General features: G+C 38.6%; 1 protein-coding gene across 5 annotated transcripts in view; it reads left to right on the top strand.

Annotated features, from left to right (window-relative positions):
• SPOCK3 (SPARC (osteonectin), cwcv and kazal like domains proteoglycan 3) overlaps positions 1 to 22892 on the top strand; it is a 416201-nt gene that overhangs the window by 285594 nt on the left and 107715 nt on the right. For 4 of the 5 annotated variants that reach the window (XM_075528013.1, XM_075528011.1, XM_075528010.1 and 1 more), the window contains one exon: positions 18358 to 18481. The exons of the other annotated variant lie outside the window; for it this stretch is intronic. In XM_075528013.1, coding sequence (XP_075384128.1) covers positions 18358 to 18481 — 124 coding nt within the window. The remainder of the gene's footprint in view (positions 1 to 18357; positions 18482 to 22892) is intronic. 5 annotated transcript variants of the gene reach the window in all.

Genomic DNA, 22892 nt, shown 5'->3' with positions numbered 1-22892 from the left:
CTTTACAGAAGCTTGCAGCCATATTTTTCCCCATGGAATATCTATCTATCTATCTATCTATCTATCTATCTATCTATCTATCTATCTATCTATCTATCTATCTATCTATCATCTATCTATCTATATCCCACTGCTGTCCTTTTTGCTATCAGCCAAGTTATTTATCACTGTGCTACCACAGATTTATAAAAGAAGCATATGTAACAATGTTATTATTTCAGTTATAGTGTGCAACACACATGTGTTAGTTATTCAATTGATTTCCCCCTCCAATCTAGGGGAAACTGAACAAATATCAAAATAGCATATATTCCAGGTGATTTTAATTTAGCTGCTTGCCAATCCAAAAGTGTATCACTCCCCCATGGACACATTATTTTTTATTCATCAATAAAATATCAGTAAAAAATGAAAAGCATTTAGCTATCATTCTATATGTGAGTGGGGAGTTAGGATATGCTGATAATCCCCAGCAAGCTTTATGTTTTGGGGCCTCCAATTAAATAAGAAAAAAACTGTCAGGGCAAGTGAGACTGTATTGAGATGTTTTAAAAGGGAATTTATTGTGAGGTTGTAGAACATTTTATTTTATTATTCTATAAAATCAGATTAGGCCAAAAATGCAGTAAATCAATAGTGTTTGTAATTGAATTAAAATATTGTTGTAAAGAAGCAAATATAAATCACTCTACTTGATAATATTGGTAAAGAGTCAAGATTTACTTATTGAATGCTTTTATGTTATTATTAAGTGCCTTGGAGTCAGCTCCAGTGAAGCTCACGCCGGGTACAGCAGAATGAAGCAGTGTCTGGACAGATGCGAACCTCACAGTTGTGCTTGAACCCACTGTTCCAAGCACTGGGTGGAGCCATACAGCTGAGTGTCTTCCTCTTTCTCTGGCATTTGATGTTACCAAGCATATTGTCCCTCTCAAAATACTAGTCTCTCTAAAAAGCTTGTGCAAGATTTGTCAGATTAATAATTGCCGCCTTTTTTTTCCTCAGGAGCATGCTTTCTGAGCTTCTTCTAAGACATATGTGCTGTTTTTTCTACTAGTGAATGATCTATTAATTATTCTTCACCGACACCCTAATTCAGAGACATCATTTCTTGTTCAGTCTTCTTTATTCATTATAAGTGTTTGAATGCATGTGCAGGGATTGAAAACACCATGACTTGGGTTAATTTTATCAAGTCTTACAGACATATAAGTGAAAATTTGCTGAAGATTATTCAACAATGGTTGTAGTACATTGACAAGAATCTACCAGAATATCAGGCTGGATTCAGCAAAGAATGTGTCAGAAAGTATTTCATTGCTGATATTCGATTGATCTTGACAGAAGCCAGAGAATACCAGAAAGATGCTTACTTTTGTTTTCTTGGCTAAGCAAAGCATTCAGCCATATGGATCATAACAAACTCGGGATAGCCTCGAGAAGAATGACAGTGTCACAACACTTCAGTGTGCGTACTCCTGTGGGATGAGTACGTGGAGCAAGAGCCAGTTGTGCAAACAGAACAAGGGAACACTGCATGATTCAAAATTAAGCAAGGTGGGTATCATGATTGTATGTTTTCACCAGACTCATTCAATCTGTCTGCTGAGCAAATAATCAGAGCAGTTGAACTCTGAAGAAGAATGCAGCACCAAGATTGGAAACATATTTTTTTTTAAAACCGTGATATTCAGATAACACAGACAGCCTTGGTTACTGAAAGGGAGGAGGACTTGAAGCATTTAAAGATTAAGGGAAAGGATTGCAGCCTTCAATATGAATTATAATTACTTTAAAGAAGATAAAAATTCCCCAAAACTGGACCAATAGGTAACATCATGATAAAAGGAGAGAGGACTGACGTTGTCAATGATTTTGTCTTGCTTGGATCCGCAAGCAATGCTCTTGGGAGCAGTAGTCAAGAGATGAAAGAATGCATTACATTGGATAAACCTGCTGCACAAGATATCTGTTAAGTATTGAAAAGCAAGAATTTTACTTTGAGGACTAAGATGTGCTTGACCCAACCCAGGGAATTTCCATAGCCTCGTATGCATGTGAAAGTTGCACATTGAATAGATTTGTCTTGAAAGAAGTGCAGCCAGAAAGCACCTTAGAAGCAAGGATGGCAAAACTTCATCTCAGGCTCTTTGGACATGTGGTCAGGAGAGAACAGTACCTGCTGAAGGACATCATGCTTGGGAAAGTAGAGGGGCCTTGCAAAGAGCAAGACCTTTGACAAGATGGATTGACACAGTGGCCATAAAAATGGACTTAATCATAACAGCAATTGTGAACCTGGTCCAGGATTGGGAAGTGTTTCATTGTGTTTTACACAGGCTTGCTCTGAGTTTGAACTGATTCAAGGCAACTTACAGCAGCAACAACACATTTGTGAAATCTATGCTTTAAAACACTAGTTTTTATAAAAAACATATATTTAATTGAATTTCCCCTAAGTATTAAAAAAACCTATGCAAACTTGTCTTAAAAGCATTTCAGAGATTTTTTTTCAAATTATAAGTTATCCAATTCTTTAAAAAAATTTTTTTTATTAGGGGCTCATACAACTCTTATCACAATCCATACATATACATACATCAATTGTATAAAGCACATCCGTACATTCTTTGCCCTAATCATTTTCAAAGCACTTGCTCTCCACTTAAGCCCTTTGCATCAGGTCCTATTTTTTCCCCCTCCCGCCCCACTCCCCCCTCCCTCACGAGGAAGAAAAGGCTCTTCAACAAGTTCAGGCTGCCGTGCAAGCTGCTTTGCCACTGGGACCATATGATCCAGCTGATCCAATGGTGCTAGAGGTGTCAGTTGTAGATAAAGATTCAGTGTGGAGTCTTTGGCAGAGTCCTGAACACTTGCACGTTCTGTCAGACCTGGCTATGTGGACTACAGGTTGAAGATCTTGCCTAGCCTTTTCTTGTTCTGGGCCCCACTCAAAAATGGAGGCTTTTCGTGTCACTTGATAAATAGGTCGAAGTAGAACACCCAAGTGAGGAATATGCCTCCAAAATCCGAAGAGGCCCACTAGGCGTTGTGCCTCTTTTTTATTTGTTGGGGGAGCTAAATGCAATAGCTTATCCTTCACTTTAGTAGGAATATCTCGACATGCCCCATGCCACTGGACCCCTAGAAATTTTAATGATGTGGAGGGTACCTGAATCTTTGTTGGGTTAATTTCCCAACCCCTTGTACGCAGATATTGTACCAATGAATCTAGAGTCTTTGATACATCCTCCTTAGTGGGTCCAATCAGCATAATTTCATCAATATAATGGACCTGTGTGACATTTTGTGGGATAGACAGGTGGTCAAGGTCCCTTCGGACTAAATTATGGCACAGGGCAGAAGAGTTGATGTACCCCTGTAGGAGAGTTGTGAAAGTATATTGTTGCTCCTGCCAGGTGAAGGCAAACTGATTCTGGTGGTCCTTTGAGACTGGTATTGAGAAGAAGGCATTAGCCAGATCAATAGCTGCATACCATGTACCAGTAGAAGTATTACTTTGTTCAAGCAATGTAATCACATCTGGGACAGCAGCTGCAATTGGCATCTAACATACAAATTTCCCTAAGCTTTTAGATGCCTTCCTCTACAGTGTACCAAGGTAGGTCGGGTACTTCAAGTTGGTCTAATCTAGGCCATCTGGCAGTTCATGCTTCATTGAACCAACCAAATAAAGACTTAGATCCTTTTTTAGCCTGTCGCAGAGACATTGAAAGAAGAGTCTGTGCTTAGGGGTTCCATATCCAGAAACTCAGACCAGTCTAATATTACATTTCGTGCACCAGTATCCCACACCCTTAGTAACCATTCCCAGGGATATTCTCCAGGTTTTTGCTTGTACGTATTTGAGAACTCGAGCAGGTCTTTATGTGTGTAGCGCGCTTCTTCTTGGATAATCATCTCAACCTCACCTTTAGGAGGTTTCTGAGACTTAACTTTAGTGACAGGTCTAGCGGAAATAATGGGTGTTGAGGGTGTTTCCTGGGTGCTCTCAGCAATATCTTGTGAGGCATCTTTCTCAGGTAATGCTACTGATGTAGCCCCACCTGGCATATCAACTCGAATAGTTTGGCTAATCTGCTCAGGTGTTTCTAAGGGTTCAATATCCTCTTCTTCTGGATCATCAGCCCATATGTTCCCATCCCATGTTTCAGGGTCCCAACTTTTCCCAATTAATGCCCTTACTTTGGTTTCAGACACTACTCTAGATCTGCAATTCAGCTGCCATTGTAATTCAGCCACTCGTATAATGAGACTCTGGACCTGGTTCTCAGTAATGTCAACTCTTTTACTAGAGGAGAGAAGGCTCTCCTTTGTAGCACAGGTGGAAGTTTTCAAATCTGTTAGTCTGCACCTGAGGCGTGCTTTTGAGAAAAGCTCAATTCTTTTATCCAATTCTTTTTAAAGCCTAAATGTTTTATTTTCATTTTATTACTCTGTAGAGCAAATACTCACAGAATCACCAATTATATGGGTTTCTTAGTAAATTGCTGTATTCTACTAATTTGCCTGGTTAACATGTTTTGTGATGAACTGTTATAAATGCAATTAGTAGTTTAATGTAATTCAATTTCTGTAAGGAACATTTTAAATTCAATTTGTTATTTAATCCAACTACTGTATTTTTAAATATGTCTAGGACTAGACTAATTTTTAAAAATTTTTATTTTTAAATCATTTTTGGAGACTTGTACAATTCTTATCACAATCCATACATGCATCCATTATGTTAATCACTTTTGTACATTTGTTTCCTCATCATTCTCAAAACATTTGCTTTCTACTTAAGCCCTTGATACCAGCTTGTCATTTCCCTTCCCTCCCCATGGCCCCCTCAATCATGAACCCTTGATAATTTATAAATTATTATTATTTTGTCATATCTTACACTGTCTAAAGTCTCCCTTTTCTGTTGTCTGTCTCTCAGGGAGGAGGTTATATGTAGATCCTTGTAATCGGTTCCACATTTCTACCCCATCTTACTTCCACCCTGCCGATATTGCCACTCTCACCACTAGTCCTGAAGGGTTCATCTGTCCTGGATTCCCTGTGTTTCCAGTTCCCAGCAGTACCAGTGTACATCCTCTGGTCTAGCCAGACTTGTAAGGCAGAATTGGGATCATGATAGGGGGAGGAAGAAGCATTTAAGAACTAGAGGAAAGTCGTATGCTTCATCGTTGCCACACTGCACCCTGACTGGCTCGTCTCCTCCCCGTGACTCCTCTTTAAGGGTGCGGGAATGAATTGCTTTTGTTAGGATTCTAATACTTCTTAAAATATCAATCTCAATAACAGAAACTCAAACACGTCCATTTAAAAATTGGGATATAGAAAGACAATTCATCCGAGAATGCATTCAGTATATCAACAAACATGAAGAAATTTTTGTGATCATTAACCATTAGAAATAGCCAGATCAAATCACTCTTAGATAACAACTCTCCACGGGCTTAATAATAGTTTAACAAAATAATGCTAAGGGTCTTGAGAGACTATAACCTTCACATATACTGCTGCTATTCTGTTACAGAAGGAACACAAGGAAGAGAGGAGCCAGTCAGGGAGCAGCATAACACCAATGAAATATACAACCTTCCTCTAGTTCTTTAATGCTTCCTCCCCTCCACTATCATGACCCCAGTGCTGCCTTACAAATCTGGCTAGACGAGAGCATGTCCACTGGCACAGAAAAGAGCTGGAGACCCAGGGAATCCAGGACAGATACACCCCTCAGCACCAATAATGAGAGTAGAGATACCAAGAGGGTAAGGGGAAGGTGGGGGGGAGAAAGGGGGAACGGATCACAATAATCTATATATAACCCTCTCCCTGGGGGACGGACAACAGAAAAGTCGGTGGAGGGAGACATCGGTCAGTGTAAGACATGAAAAAGTAATAATGGTTTATAAGTTATCAAGGGTTCACGAGGGAGGGAGGGTGGGGAAGAGAGGGTAAAAATGAGGAGCTGATACCAAGGACTCAAAGTACAAAGAAAATGTTTTGAAAATGATGATGGCAACATATGTACAAATGTGCTTGACTGGATGGGTGGATGGATGGATGGATGGATGGATTGTGATAAGAGCTGTATGAGTTCCCAATAAAATGATAAAAAGGAATAAAAGAGTGCAACCCCTATGAAAAATGGCATGGTGCTTCCTTGAAAATAGAAATAACACATAGTCCAGCGAGCCCTTTGTGGCCCATCTCTCTCTGCTTCACCTTTTGTTAAGGAGCCACACTCAGAGAGATGGAGGAGCCAGCACTGAGATGCTTCCACTGCCATTGGATCCACAGGATATTCCACCCACTGGCCTGTGAGCTTTCTGCATTTGGCATCATTATATGTGCTGCGTGAGTCTGAAGAGGAATTTATGGACAGTATTAGATATTATGAGCTAATTAACTTGATCTAGAGCGGGCTGGAATGTTTTCTCAATATACAATTGCTCTTTCATATAAATCTCTTTCTTATATACATATATGTCTGTTCCTGGATTTCTTTCTCTAGTCAACTGGATTAACACACCCTCTATTTGAGATGTAAGAGCCATGACAAAAACAGTTATACTTCGTATGCATGCTAAGCGGTAGTGCTGCTGGTCATAGCAAAGGGCAGAAACAGCCTAAATGAACACAAGGGGGCAGGGGAGCAAAGCAAACTCAATGTTATCATAGAATAATCTAGAATAGGATAGAACCGCCATGTACATTTTGAGAGTGTAACCGTTTATGAGAGAAGGAAATATGGATGGTGGTTTCAAACTGCTGACCTTTTGGATCAAAGTCCAACACATAACCACGATGCCACCAGGGCTCCTTGTGCCCATAATGAAAGCGTGGATAAAGAAACTATGACATGTAGTATGATGGGGTACTACACAATGTTTAAGGCTAATGAATCTGGAAAACACATCATAATATGAATGAGCCTGGAAGTCACTGATGATGAAATTAGTCAATCAAAATAAGGACATAATCTATGAGACCAGTATTATAAAAAGTCAAGCAATCGTTTTCACAATTATTGCTTTATTTTTAATGCAACCTGGTAGTCCAAGAGGAAAAGAAGATAAATTACTAATGTGTTTGAGCTCATAACCACAAGGCAGCAGTGTAAGTCTTCCGGCCCCTCCACGGGAGAAAGCGACCCTTAAAGACTGGTGTTGGAGACCCACATGGTTGCTCTACTCTTCCCCATCAGCTAGATAAGCACTGAAATAAAAACGCTATGGTGGTGAGTTTATTGTTCTTATTTTTTGAAAGGTAAACACATTTTAATTTTCGAGGGGGCAGATTAAAAAAGGAGAGAGAGTTAATCAGTGCTCCAGGAGACATCCATAGAGACAAGGCTTCTTTGCATGCACCATCTGAAGAGAGCCAGGTGGCGCCACCCACGGAATGGGAGCACAAGTAAATGCTGAGGGGAGAGTGTGTTCTGAGGCTTTGGATAGGAAGACGCATGCCAAGTTAGTGTATATTTTAATATGTCCCTTTATTTGTGTTTTTTAATTGTTGGAGTTCTTTTTTTTTGAGTGAGTGAGAGTAAGAGAGTGAGTGAGTGAGAGAGTGAGTGAATCAGTGAATGAGAGTGATTGAGTGAATGAGAGTGAGTGAGAGTAAGAGAGTGAGTGAGTGAATCACTGAATGAGAGTGAATTAGTGAGTGAGTGAATGAGAGTGAGTGAGTGAGTGAATCAGTGAATGAGAGTGAGTTAGTGAATGAGTGAATGAGAGTGAGTGAGAGCAAGAGAGTGAGTGAGAGAGTAAGAGAGTGAGTAAGTGAGAGAGTGAGTGAGTCTGTTGGAGTTCTTTTAATTGAAACTCAAGAACTGTTAGAAATAAGCATAGTTTTCTGTGAAAACCTAAACAGTTAATCCAATAAGGAAATGTAATTTTAAGGGGCCAGGAAAGAAAATGCCCATGGTCACAATGTTCTTGCTTAGGACAAACAGCCTTGGCCTAAAGATTAAACTCAGAATTAAGTGTCTACAACCCTACCTTAAAAGAAGAAAAATTTTTATTGCTTGGTACTTCATTTATAACACAAAGCAGAGTAGTATTTTTTAAAACAAAAAAGTATCCATATATAGGTATGCAAAGTGAAAGAAATGTAATTCTAATAAGGACATGAAAAGAACAATAAATTAGTTATATTTCTTTCTTTTTTTCTGCTTTCTCAAGAGAAAGGTTATTTATAAGGATTTTACATCAAACTTAATGAGTTTATATCAAACTTGGGATTAAATCAATGTAGGAACTTTATGGTTGTTTCCCAATTGTGACGACCAATTTGACCTGTGGATAAATTATTTGGAAATATGTTTCAGTTAAATGTTAAGAGGCAGTACTAGCTCTACAAGAAGATCAGAAACCCTGATTTGTTTTCTTTCTGTCAGTTATCTATTTAAATTACAATATATAAATAGATGCATGTATTAAAAATTAAATTGCAGTGAAGAACATCAAGCAAAAAATTAAAGGATTAGAATCTTAAATTTTCTTTACATAATTTTCCTTTATTTTATGTATTAGATGTAAATAAACACATATATTGAAAAATTCCATTTCTAATGAAGAATATCAAGGAAAAAATAAAGTTAAATGCTCTCAACCTCTCTATGTATATGTACAAGTATATGAATATGTCTATAAGGATCCCTGGTGGTTGCAAATGTTGTTGAATGTTCTTCAGCAAAAATTTACTGATATGTCATATTAATGATACTGTTCAATAATTTGTGTATTCTCATGGGATATCTTTCTTTGGAACGGGTACAAAATGGGTCCCTTCCAGTCACGTGGCCACGTAGCTAGCCTCTAAATTTCCTGACTTAGATGAATGAGTGCTCCCAGTGCTTCATCAGCTTGTTGAAAAAGTTCAATTCCATTAATTCCTGGAGCCTTGTTTTTTACTAATACTTTCAGACCTGAATTTCTTCCTTCGGTGTTTTGGTTCTTGCTTGTATGCTACCTGCTGAACTAGTGGAATGTCAAGTCGTTCTTTCGGCACAGTGACTCTGCGTATTCTTTCCACCTTCGCTTGATCCTTCTTGTATCATTACATATTGTGCACATAGAGTCTAATCATATTGTAACCTGAGACTTGATTTTTGCTTTAATTCTTCCAGTTTAATATCTGCTGAGTGTGTTCTTCCTTTTCAGTTTCTCACACTAGGTCTTTGCACATGTCATTATATTATTTATTTTGTCTTTTTTAGATTCCCTTTGAAATACTCTGTTCAACTCTGATTTCATCATTTCTTCAATTTATCGTAGCTACACTATGATTTAGAGTAAGTTTCAGAGTCTCTTCTGACATCGATATTAATATTTTCTTTCTTTTCTGTATTGTTAGTGATGTTTTGCTTTCTTCATGAATGATATTCTTGATGTCCTCCACAGCTCATGAGGTCTTCTGTCATTAATGGTATTTACAGCAAATTTGTTTTTGAGGTGTTATTAAAATGCAGGTGGGCTAGATTGATGGTTGTATTTTGACTCTCATGAACTTAAAGAATTTTCTTTAGCTAGCTTTAGTATGAACCTAATTTGAGCAATTGATTGTCTTTCCATAGTCAGCCCTTGGCCTGGTTTTAGCTGCTGATATTGAGTTTCTCCGTTATTTCTTCTCTCAGATGTAGTCAATTTGATTTCTATGTATTCCATCTGAACAATTCCACCTGCACAGTCATAGTTTGCGTTGTTGAAAAATGCATTTGTTTTGAACAAGTCTTGCAAAATTCTATCATGTGATCTTCAGCTTCATTGCTATCACCCAGGCCATCTATGGTCCCTTTTTCCTTGTTTCTAACTTTGCATTTCAACCACCAATAATTATCAGTGCATCTTGGTTGCATGAATATTTCAGACTGAAGATGTTGCTAAATTCTTCATCACACAAAAGGGGCGATTCATTCAGGGTGCACGAAGGCACCAAGGAAATATACAACATTCCCAGTACCATGAACCCAGTTTTACCTCACAAATCCTGTGAAACTGGATTATGTACATTGGTACAAATAAGTGCTTTTGACACATGGATTTCAGAACAGATGAACCGCTCAGAAACAGTAAGTGGAGTAGTGAGATGTATGGGGGGTAGGGAGGGTGTGGGGGGAAGGGGAGAAAGTGAAGATTGATAACAATGATGGGTGTATAACCCCCCCACCCCTGAGGGGGATGAATGACAGAAATTTGGGTGAAGGGATACAGCAGACAGTGTAAGGTATGAGTATATATATATATATACATATATATAATTTACTAGGGTTCGTAAGGGTGGGGGAGGGAGGGAAAAAGAGGAGCTAATATCAAAGGGCTTAAGTATAAACATAATCTTTTGAAAATGATGAAAACAACATATGTACAAGTTCTCTTGAAATAATTGATTCATGGATTGTTATTATATCTGTAAGAGCCCTCAATAAAATAAAGAAAAAAATAACACTTTGGTGCATCAATGACACTTTTGTACATCAATATTTCACCAAGAAAATACACAGACAAGGAAAAAGTTTTGGCAATGACATATTCAACAAGAGAATGAGCTCAGAAATTTATAGTAGTTGTTGACAATTCACCAAAGAAGAAATTCAGGTAGCCAACAAATATCTGAAGAAATGCAATCTACAGCCATTGGAAAGATGAAAATCAAGACAACAATGAGGTTCCTCTTCACACCAACATAAATATAAAGTGAAAAAGGCATAAAAATAAAGGCATGAATAAAGGTGTGAAAAGCCATGGACCATCACCCATGGCTGGTGGGACTGTAAAATGGTACAATCGCTGTAGAAACTGAAATGGTCACTGTAGAAACTGACATGGTGTTTCCTCCAATTGAGGATTAGAAATTCACTAAGCAATCACTCTCCTGGTGTACACCCTAAAGGAATGTGCGCTATAGCATGGATAGATGCATGCGAAGGCATGCTACTCACAGTGCTGTTCATATTATCAAAGCGATGGAAACATCTAAATGCTCTGAGCCCTGGTGGTGTAATGGATTAAACTTTGGCCAGAGAGTCTAGTGTTCATGAAACATATATCACCCCCTCTAAATGTACATTTATAAACCACTTCGATAGAGGAAACCTCAACCTCAACTGGGGTCAGTTTTTCAAGATGTGAGGAGAGAGAGGAGAATATTCAGTTACTGCCATGGAAAATTGTGGTAAATTCACCCTGATCCAGCAAACACTCCTACCAAAATGATCGTATAACCTTACTGGAAATTCAAGATAAGATGAGGGGAGGGGACTGTATGTCTCACAGAGGCAATAACTTCTTTTTTGGTATGAAAAGGTAGAGAGCAATACGTATGTGGAGCCCAAAAGTAGGATAAGCCTCACAATAGTTTTCTAATTGGAGGCTTTGGGCCTAATTTCTATGCAGTCTTTGTTGACCCAATCAGTGTGCTGTAGCCTACTGGGACTTTAGACACTATTCTTTCAAGGAAGGCATGCATCATTCATAGGTTCCACCAAAGGACTCAATGTGGAAACCCCACTAAGTGAAATGGGCTTTAATGCAAACCCATCTGTGGCCATTGGACTTAAGGTTGAAACTCTCTAGTGGTTAGAAGCAAGTCCCAGGCATAGAACTAGCGAACATTGGACTTTGGTTCAAATCACTTGCCTTCATGATGCTAGATGAATGGTGACCTGGAACTCCCATATACTTACAGTATTTAATCCTCTTCTTGCTTACTTATGAAATGCCTTGACTTGAAAGGTGTGACTTTGCTATTGTGAATGAATAGACTTGCTCTATCACCAACCCCCATTATTGGTGTAAATAGAGTCCAGTCATTAAGAGTTTAATCTGTGCAAGTATTCATGTGTTGCGACCCGTAGGAACCATTCTGCCTTGCCCTACAGTATTTCTACATGCCAGAATTGTCTTGATGCCAAAATTGTCTTGGTGGCAGTGGAAGTGATGGCCCAAGGGCATTACTAACATAAAATTACCATGACGTCTCTAAGGTGAACCAGAGACTACATAAATCATAGATGCATGGATGGATTTTCTGTGTGTGCTTAATTCCAGCCCCAATCTAAGAACAGTTACCGTATATACTCGAATATAAACCGACCCAAGTATAAGCCGAAGTACCTAAATATTACCTGGGAAACCAGAAAAACTGATTGACTCGTGTATAATATAAGTCTAGAGTGGAAAATGCAGAAACTTTTGGTGAGTTTTAATAATCAAAACAAATTAAAATAAAATTACTAAAAATTGAGACATCAGCGGGGTAAAGTATTTAAATATTTATTTTAAATTAAAAACATCAATAGAAGGACAACAGTCATTTAACATTAGTAAACCAGCACAGTAAGTGGAAAATAGGTTCAACCAAAACAATAAGGTATCAACAATGTTACCTTAAGAGTACTATTCCCTGAGCTCAATCAGCAACAAAGCTAAAATGGAAACAGTTAAAATCCTTCAAAACTGGATTCCTCATCATCATCCGTATCCCAGTGCAGAGCTTCAGCTGGTGTGAGGTCATCATAGACGGTGTCCGCACTGAGATCGCCATCATCACCATCACTGCTGTCATTTTCACTCAAAGCGCAGTCTTCACTGCCATCCATAGCATTACTAATACAACATTTCTGGAAGGCACGCCACACCATGTTTTCTGGAATGTCTTCCCATGCATCTCGAACCCACTTTGCTATTAACTCTATGTTAGGCTTCATGAGATTTCCTCCTTTTATAGTCGGGCTTGATCAGATGACATCCAATCATGCCATATCATTCGCACACGGTCTTTAAAAGGCTTATTCAAAGATACACGTCATAGGACGACTCTGATTGGCTAGATGTGAGTAAACAAACATTCAAAGCCCTGCAGTGTCAGCGGGGCTTTGAATGAACAGCCAAGAAATGGAAGTCACTCATGAGATAATGGGCGCTCGTCCTGTTACCTTGGGGGGGGGGGGGCAGTGAGATGTTAGACCTCGCTGGGGTACCACTGACCCGTATATAAGCCGAACCCTAGTTTTAAACTCGGCTTATACACGAGTATATACGGTAATTCTTATGATATAGACTTACTTGTTATTTGCCCTCATGAAGATATCACTAAAGATATGGGTGCTATAGGAAAGTGTGTTGAAGAAACTAGATGCTGCCCAACTATCAGAAAGAATAACATCTGAGGATTATATTATAAATAATCAAAATATAAGGAGGAAATAATATCGAAGCCTAAATTATGAACACCTGGTTTGCAGAAGGCTATACATGACAGTGGAAAGACAAAAATCCCTTTGCAGGGTCACACCTGGTTTAAGCCTGGTGAACTTCTTCTATTTATAATTGAGGACGGTGACTAGTCCTGTTGTCAGACAGAGCATTGGTAAGTTGATTTGGCAGACATCTTTATGTCAAAATGCAATATCATTTTATCTCCCCTTTGACTCATTTAAAATTGGATTCAGTTTTTAAAAAGAAAGAAAGGAAAGGTGATGGGAGTCCATGTGGGTGACACCTTGTGAATTCCCGCTGACCTTGACTAGAGTTGTGTATAGCTTTAATATGATGCAGAATCCATTAGAATGTGAGCATTGCAGCTATCAAAAAGATATAGCACCTGGGGTCTTAAAGACTTGAAGGCAAACAAGCAGCCATCAAGCTCAGAAGCACCAAAGCCCACAGAGGAGAAGCACACCGGCCTGTGTGATCACAAGGTGTTGAACGAACCAGGTAGCAGACAGCAAAGAACAAAAACCATCATTGTGTGATCACCTTCCTCACATAAAATCTGAAGACAAGTGTGTGCATAAGTAAGTGTGGTGAAGAAGACTGATGGTGCCCGGCTATTGAGAGATATAGCGTCTGGGGACTTAAAGGCTTGAAAGTAAACAAGCGGCCATCTAGCCCAGAAGCAACAAAGCCCACATGGAAGCAGCACACCAACATGTGTGATCATGAAGGGTCGAGGAGACCAGGTTTCAAACAACAAAGGCGGGGTGGGGGGGGAAATCACATCACTGTGAATGAGGGGAGTGCGTTATGGGGACCCAATGCCCATCTGTAGACAGCTGAACATCCCTTGCAGAGGGGTAGTGGGGAGGAGATGAGTCAATCAGTGGGGAGGAGATGAGTCACTCAGGGTTTCAACAATGAAACTCAAAACCTTCCTCTAGTTTTTGAATGCTTCCTTCCCCCCAAACCTCCCCCCACAAAAATTATCATGATCCCAATTCTACCTTGCGGACCTGGTTAGACCAGAGGATGCACAGCGGTGCAGTAGGGATCTGGAAACACAGGGAATCCAGGACAGATGAACCCCTCTGGACCAGCAGTGAGAGTTGCGACACCGGGAGGGAAGGGGTTGTAGAAAGGGGAAGCCGATCGCGGGGATCTACATGTAACCTCCTCTCTAGGAGATGGGCAACAGGAAAGTGCGTGAGGGGAGACGCTGGTCAGTGTAAGATAAGATAAAATAATAATTTATAAATGATTAAGGGTTCATGAGGGAGGCGGAGTGCAGAGGGAGGGGGAGGGAAAAAAGGAAAATGAGCTAATTACAGGATCCCAAGTGGAAGGTGAATTTTGAGAATGATGAAGGCAACGAATGTATAAGGGTGATTTACTCAATTGATGTATGGATTGTGATAAGAGTTGTATGAGTCCCAATAAAATGATTTATTAAAAAAAATAATGTGGGCGTTGAAGATATAGTTAGGTTAAAATTTATCACCCTAGCAACAATCTTCCTATGATTCATTTAAATGTTGTCTAGTTTTTAATATTTTCTACTACCTTTTCAATTTTGGTTTATATCTGTTTTATTTTGTATTTTTTAAAATTTTCCATATTTTATGAAAAACCCCTATCTTCCTCCTCAACACCTCCCCCCACCACACACACACACACACACACACACACACACACACAAAGCCCACACAGACTTGGGGAACTTCAAAAAGTTAGAGGACAAATTCTATTATCTCTTAATTCCACATGCACCTCTCTCTCTCTCTTTCTCTCTCTCTCTCTCTCTCTCTCTCTCTCTCTCTCCACACACACACACTCACACAAGGGGGTATACTCCCCTAAAACAGAATTTTTTTCAAATCTATGTGTTTAAATTTTTACAAAATAACCTGATCACCTTCAGAGTACTCTCCATTATACTTAATACCTTCAAGCACCTCCCTTTTATTTATTCACCTTTTCTACATCATCATTTGCAGAATCAAAAAGAAGTTGCATAGAATGAGGTCAGGTGAGTAAAGTTCTTGGGGCAAGAGAGGCATACTATTATTTGCTAATAACTGGCGCACATAGTTGGCTGTGTTAGAGGGTGCATTGTCGTGATGGATAAACCAGTTCCCCACCTGCCACCAATCAGGCCTATTTTGTTGCACACTGTCACGTAATCTTTTCAAAACCTCTAAATAGAAAGCTTGATTAACAATCTGGCCTGGTGGAATGAACTCCAATTTCACTATGAGTTGACACTTTTGTCCATTTGGGGAGTTGAGGAACGTTCAGAATGAAGTTTGTCATCAATTATTTCACCGTTTTTGAAATGAGAAAACCATTCATACACTTGAGTTTTCCCATAGCACTGTCCTTGTAAGCTGTGTTCAGCATCATAACAGTTTCTGCGGCATTGTTCTTGAGCAGTAAAGAAAATTTCACTTAAGTATGCTGTTCTCTTAAATCAGCCATCACAAAAAATGAGGTTTGAGCAAAAGTGCTTTTACAAAAAAAAATTCACTGTGACCAGAGAGAACCTTCCCAGGTGACGCCACTGGGTGCACTAACTCAGAGCAAGTTGCTGAATGCTCGCCTAATGGGGAAAAGTGCATACAATGAAAACTCCCCTTCACCCAGAACAATTCCAGTGTTTTTTTTGGGGGGTGTTGGTGATATCCCCAGGTGTGTGTGTGTGTGTGTGTGTGTGTGCATCTTTATATATAATATCCTATGTTATTTTACAGATAAAATACATTTTATTGATTAGAAGCCAACACTTCATAATAATTCCCTAATATATCTTAAAAGCAATTTATCTTTATTAAATTTATGGCTTTCTTTGATGATAGAATAGGTGGAGACAGTGGAGTACAATCTAAAAAATGTTTATTTCTTTCTGCGGTATTTCTTTACTTTAGATGTCATGAAGTGGTGTAGCATAATGTTCCAGGTTTTTAAGGCATTGTTTGAATTTCCATTAGGACATCATGCCAATTATTTAATCAGCAACAACAGCATGCTTATTCTCTCCAAAGCCAAACAGTCTTATAAAGTGGTCTTTTGGCAGCTATTATAAAACTGAAATTAAGAAAAGATGTTTGGAACTACTCTGAAATTCAAGAAAGCATTGTTATGAAGAAGAGAAAACCAAAGAAAGATAATAGAAACAATGAAAAGCCTTCTAAACTCAAATTTAATCAACATGGAAACACATCATTTTAAATTATTTTCCTTCTAATTAGTATTTTGTTAGCATGGTCTTCATTATTCTTTTGGGGATACTTCTTTTCTATTAGTTTGAATTGTTTATAGGAAGAACTAAAGTGCAAAATAAGAAAAAATGTTTTGAGCGTTGCTGTGTTAGGCTGAGTTGACTAGAGAAAGAAACCCAGAGACAGTCATATATGTAAAAGAAAGAGCTTTATATCAAGAGGTAATCATGCATCAATAAAACAGCCCAGCCCAGTCCAGATCAACTCCCTAAGTCTGACACTAGTCCACGAGTCCCTCTTAAGACTCACTCAGCCACATGCAATGTTGCAGAATGCAGGAAGATCACAGACTGGTGGGTGCAGAATTGTGTGGTCCAATGGCAGTGGCTGCATCAGAGGGCTCCTGCGGGTCTCAGCGTGACTCTTGAACAGGAAGGGGAAGGCAGAGAGCGAGATAGAGACTGGCCTCCAGAGAGCCATTTATCTTGGCTGCGCTCCAAAGGACATCATCATGCTGTGCCATGGTTGACAGGCTAAAGTCCACCCTATCTTCCTACAAGTGCCATGTTGGCACAAAAACCTACCACAGTTCCTGTGAGTCAGAATGGACTAGATGGCAGTGTGGTTTTGTTTCTTTCCTTGTTTTGAGCAAAAAATATATTTTATCATAATTCCATATATCACATTTTCTCTATGTTGTTGTTAAGGACTATTTAGTCATTTCCAATTTATACCAACCTTATGTACAACAGAACAAAACACTGTAGCACAATTGTAGTGAAAAATGAGTGGTGATTTATTGGAGGGCTTCTAAGTGCTTTCTATAGATAACTTGTTTATTTGCTTCTGCTTTAAATTTCCTATTTGTCTTGGTTTACATTGATCATGTTAATAGGCAGGAAATAAGAAAGAAACAAAAGAGGATTTCAATCAAAGTGGGAAAACAAATACTTCAACTGAAGTTGAATGCAAGTAACTGAACAGATTATTTTTTTCCAAGTAATTCTGGCTCAAAGCCTATGAAATCTGTTTTCAGTAAAGTCTACATAATAAAAGGGATGCTTTCTATTCCTAAAGCTCCAATCTGGCTATGTAAAAACTGGCAAATGAAAGGAAATTGTCCTTCTGTATTGCTGTTTTCTGCTCTGGTTTTGAAACACAATGAGTACAAGTAATGAATGAGGTGTATTACTTTTCTGATATTATTCTTAGGGGAATACTAAGGGCAATCTTAAATAAATGCCAGCTATATAAATTCTTTATTGCTGTTTAACTGTTGCTTCTGGTGCCATGCTTTAGAAAGTGACACACACACACAGTGACAGATATAACCCCCCCACACACACACAGTGACAGATATAACCAAATCTAACTACCATCTAACTACCATCAAATTGCTTTCAACTCACGGAGCCCCTTTAGGGCAGAGTAGATCTGCCCCTTTAGGTTTCTGAGATTGGAAATCTTTATGGGTATAGAAAGTCTCATCTTTTTTCTGTGGAGCAATTGGTAGTTCTGAACTTCTGATCTTAGCATCCCGATGCATGATCCACTATACCATAAGGGTTCCTTAGCGGTTAGCAACTCTCTCTCTGTCTCTTTCTCTGTCTCTCAATCTATTGGGAGAGATAGACATCAATATATACATTTTAATACACCTGATACCAAATATTAATCGCTTATATATAACTAGCAGGAAATTTTAATGAAATATACTTTTATTCAGATATGAGCTAAAAGTTTATAAGGAAGAACACTGGTTGTATTAGTACACAGAAAATAAACATATTTTACTGTGTTAAATTTATCTTAAAATGTTAAAATAAATTTAAAAATTATTGTTCAAAGATCAAGGTTTTTAAAATCAATTGACTAAGTAATGGTTCTTTTATTTTTAATAGTATGAGAGACACTGGAGGAGGTCATAAGCAATGGAGGAGTCCCATGTCATCCACTTGCCAACAGTGCCCTGTGGATTACACCAACCCCCTTTGTGGTTCAGATGGCCAGACGTACTATTCTCAGGTAACCACCCATTCAGTTATTTAGTATGAAATGAGAAATGAATTTGTCTTTGTAAGCCGTTAATAGTAAATATTGTCCAGTGTGATTGTCCAAGTAAGTCATTTAAATGGTTTCAAGAACATTAATTGTTTTGATTGAAACATACTGGACTACCTATTAGTTTTTTTCATATATTAGAATTTTAATTGTAGAATACTTAAGTGAAAATCCTCAACTCTCAAATTTTATAACTGTTGTCTTAGTCATTAATTTGAAAAATTCCAGAAATATTAGTCTTTTTTATGATAGCAGTATTTTCTATTGGAACAGTGGCAGGTAGGATTGGTTAATATATATTATGTTTATTATGTTATTTGTTATCCTAAACTATCTCATTGAAGTTGAACTTATTTAATAAACGAGAAACCCAAGGGGCAGAGAGTTTAAGAAATTGAACATTTTCATAAATTTAGTTGACTTTGAAATCAGGATTTGAACTCATCTCCAATTCATTATATCTGCTTTCCTATCTGCACTATGTAGGAAAACATCAAGTTGACTGCCAGTGAGTCCATTCCCACTTCTGTGACCTTCTAGGACATGGTCAGAACTGCCCCTGTGCATTTCTGAAACTATAACTTTTTATGGCACAGAAAGCCTAGCCTGTCTCCCATTGGGCAACTAGTGGTTTCAAACTGTTGACTTTTAAGTATGAGAGGTTCGCTCTGTGTGGAACCACTGTACCACTAATGCTCCTCCATGCTACACCAGAGAACCTCCTTATTTTGTGTCACATACTGTGAAAAGATTTCTGAATTTTTAGGAACTTTGGTAACGTCTGAAAGATTAAACTATGTATGTTGATGATATATTTTATTATATGACAATAAAACATCAGCAACAGCTATCTAACCAGGGTCAGATATATGTACTGGTAAATTGATATGTTTTATTGTTTTCTTTTGCTTTTTTGGTAATGTCCTAGGTACTCTGTTATATCTTATTTAATATGTCTAAGAATCTGGTACAGTGCCCTATAATCTAACATATTAATATAACTATAGCTCTTGCTGCTGTTAGGTGCTATTGAATTCTTGTGACTTATATGTAGAAGAATGAAGTGCTGTACAGTCCTATGCCATCCTAACACTACTTTTAAAAAATCATTTTATTGGAGGCTCTTACAGATCTTTTCACAATTCATACATACATCCAGTGTGCCAAGCACATTTGGACATGTCATTTTTGAAATTTTTTAGTTTAACCCTTTGTATTACCTCCTTATTTTTCATATATATTCATATCTTACACCCACCACTTCACCCACTTTCTATTCTGTTGTTCTGGTGTTTGTTTCTACCTTCACCAACTTTTCTGTTGTTCATTCCCCCCTGGGGTGAGTAATAATACATCAATCATTGTGATCAGTTCTCCCTTTCTATCCCCATCTTCCCCGTACTCTCCTGGTGTCGATACATTTAGTATTGGCCCCGAGGGGCTTATCTGTCCTGGATTCCTTGTGTTGCAAGCTCTTATCTGTATCAGTGTACATGCTCTGGTATAGCCAGATTTGTAAGGTAGAATTGGGGTCCTGATATTTGGTGGGGGGAAAAGCATTAAAGAACTAGAGGCAACTTGAATGTTTCATTGGTTCTATACTGCACCCTGACTGGCTTGTCTCTTTCCTTGTGACCCTTATGTGAGGGGATGTCCAATTGTCTACAGATTGGCTTTGGGTTTCCACTCTGCTCTCCCCCTTGATATGATTGTTTGTTCTGGGTCTTTGATCTCTGATACTTGATTCCATCGACACCTCATGATCACACAGGCTGGTGTGCTTCTTCCATGTGGGTTTTGTTGCTTCTCAGCTAGATGGCCGCTTGTTTATCTTCAAAGATAAAGACCCAGATGCTATATCTTTTGATAGCCAGGCACCATCAGCTTTCTTCATTACATTTGCTTATGCACCCATTTTGTCTTCAGTGATTGTGTTGGCAAGGTGAGCATCACAGAATGCTAAGTTATTAGAAGAGAGTATTCTTGCATTGAAGGAATACTTGAGTAAAGGCCCAATGTCTATCTGCTGCCTTAATACTTAACATACAAATATATATACATAGATCTGTTTCCCTATCATTATATAAATATATATCATTATATATACATATTTACATATGTGCGTGCTTACATTTATACTTCTATAAATGTCTTTTGCCTCCTAGTTCTTTCCTCTATTTCCTTTTACTTTCCTCTTGTCCCACTATCATGTTTGACCTTCATTTGGCTTTCATGAATTGCTACATTGCAATTGGTCAAGTCTTGGCTACACTGAACTTTATCAAGTCCACCAGGCATCCTCTCCCCTCCTCACCGTTGATTTTAGATCACTTGTTCTCTTGTGCCAGGGTTTATTGGATTCCTTTCCCCCTGCTTTCCCTTCACCAGTGACCACCCCCACCACCACCCCCAAGATTCATCAATCCCATTATTTTCTCCTCAGGAGTGTTTACCCCATGTATCTTATCTAGATTAGGAATGCAAAAACAATCAGAAAAGCCTATAAATAGTTTCAGGTCTGTCTGTTGACCTTTATGAGTATTCCCTCGGTTGAGTCTGAAGAGGTGCCAGGTCATGCCTCCAAGTCTATTTTGGGGATTCCTCAGGGACTTCATTCCTTTTTTTTCCTTTGCTGCTCTTTTGCATGCCCTTTGTGTTTTGCCCTGCCCCCACACTGGGTCTCCACTGTTGTCCCAAAAGCACTATGGGTCAGTGAGGGACGTCAAGTCTCATGGTGGGGCTAGCCCTATGGTCCTCTCTGTGCATTGGCTGCTCTGAGTAGGAATATCATCCTCGGGGCTTAGTGGGTCAGGATGTGCTTCACTCTCTCTCCCTCTCCCGTGCCCTCTGAGTTTTCTCCTGTGTGCTCTGAGCAGATGCGCCTCTCTCCCACACCTGTAACTTCAGTGCTGCCCTCTATAATGCATTCTTCTGGGGAGGAGATCCATGTAGCTGGGATTGGGACTGGACTGGCAGACCACTCTATTAGTTTGCTGCTTCATTTTTGGTATGCTGCATTCACGTCTTGGAGCATCACGTTGAGGTCTGGTCCCACCCTCTCCTGAGGAGATATAAATGATACCCTACTCTTGAGTGGGTTAGTACCCCACCCCCACTACCCATGTCCTTTTTTACCCCTTTTTCCCATCCTTTTTAGTTGGCTGCCATATGTATGTCTGCAAGCAGTTAGCCTGATCTTCCAACCATGTTTGGTTGGCTGATTATTAAAGATGTGCTTTGCTGTGTTGTATGATTTGCATTTCCCGGGCAGTTATGGAGCTTTGATCATGTCATGGGTTATATGGTGGACTGCTAATCATGGGTGACAATTTGAAACTGCCAGCTGCTCCACAGGAAAGGAATGAGGCCTTCTACTCCCATAAGCTCACAGTCTTCGAAATCCACTTCTATTCCATCCTCTAGAGTTACTGTAAGTCAGAATTAAGTCAATAGCAATGAGATTCGAGTTTTGATCTTGGACAATTAAAGACCTGTAGCTGGCAGCTCATTATACTATTGTCATTATATTATTTGCATGCTCAGAGAATAATGATAAGGAAATAAGGGTGGGCTTGTTCTAATTCATTTTTTCCTTAGATTTCATTGGAACTAAGTATAAATTGTATTTCACAATCATTTCTCTGCTAATATTTTGAATGGGATAATTTTGCATGGGTGCTGGGATTTTCTATACATTATGAACTGTTTAGCAGCATTTCTGACTCATAGCCCTTCCCTGTCAAGGTGTAACAACCCAGACTGTTCTTAAATATTGTCAATTGTAACATGGGGAAACACAATTGTCTCCAGCTGAGAAGTTGTCTAAGCAATCAACCATAGCTAAAAACTGGAAAATGGCTTGCAATAGCTTGTCTCCTGAGTGGTTTACTCATTTTGCTAGTTAGGATTCTTTCTCTCCTATGATATTTTCTACTTCGATCTTTTTTCTAAACAAATGGCTAGAAGCATATACTCTGTGGTCAATGTCAATTTTGATTATTAAAAAGATGATTTTGCTTTTTCACATTACTCATCTCCCAAACATTCTTAATATACATGGTCTTAGATAATCAGGAGTACATAAATCATGTCTTTTTATAGTACTTGCATTTTTTATCATTAAAGACTAATGAGCATGCCCTTTATGTGATATTTCAGTTCACTTATGCTTTTATAAATATTTCAGCTTTGTGGTAATTAAGTAAATTGATCATTATTAATTAGAAATGCAATCAGTGAAGCTAAATAAGGAATACTTGAACATAGCATTTCTAACATACTTTAATATCTTTGAATATAATTGTTTACAAAGATTCATGAAGATTAATTTTCTTCCACAAATGAATCATATGTAAATAAAGCTAAGTGATTTTCT

Source organism: Tenrec ecaudatus, chromosome 12, assembly GCF_050624435.1.
Source record: "Tenrec ecaudatus isolate mTenEca1 chromosome 12, mTenEca1.hap1, whole genome shotgun sequence".
Taxonomy (NCBI): Eukaryota; Metazoa; Chordata; class Mammalia; order Afrosoricida; family Tenrecidae; genus Tenrec; species Tenrec ecaudatus.
This window is presented reverse-complemented; position numbering and strand designations above follow the sequence as displayed.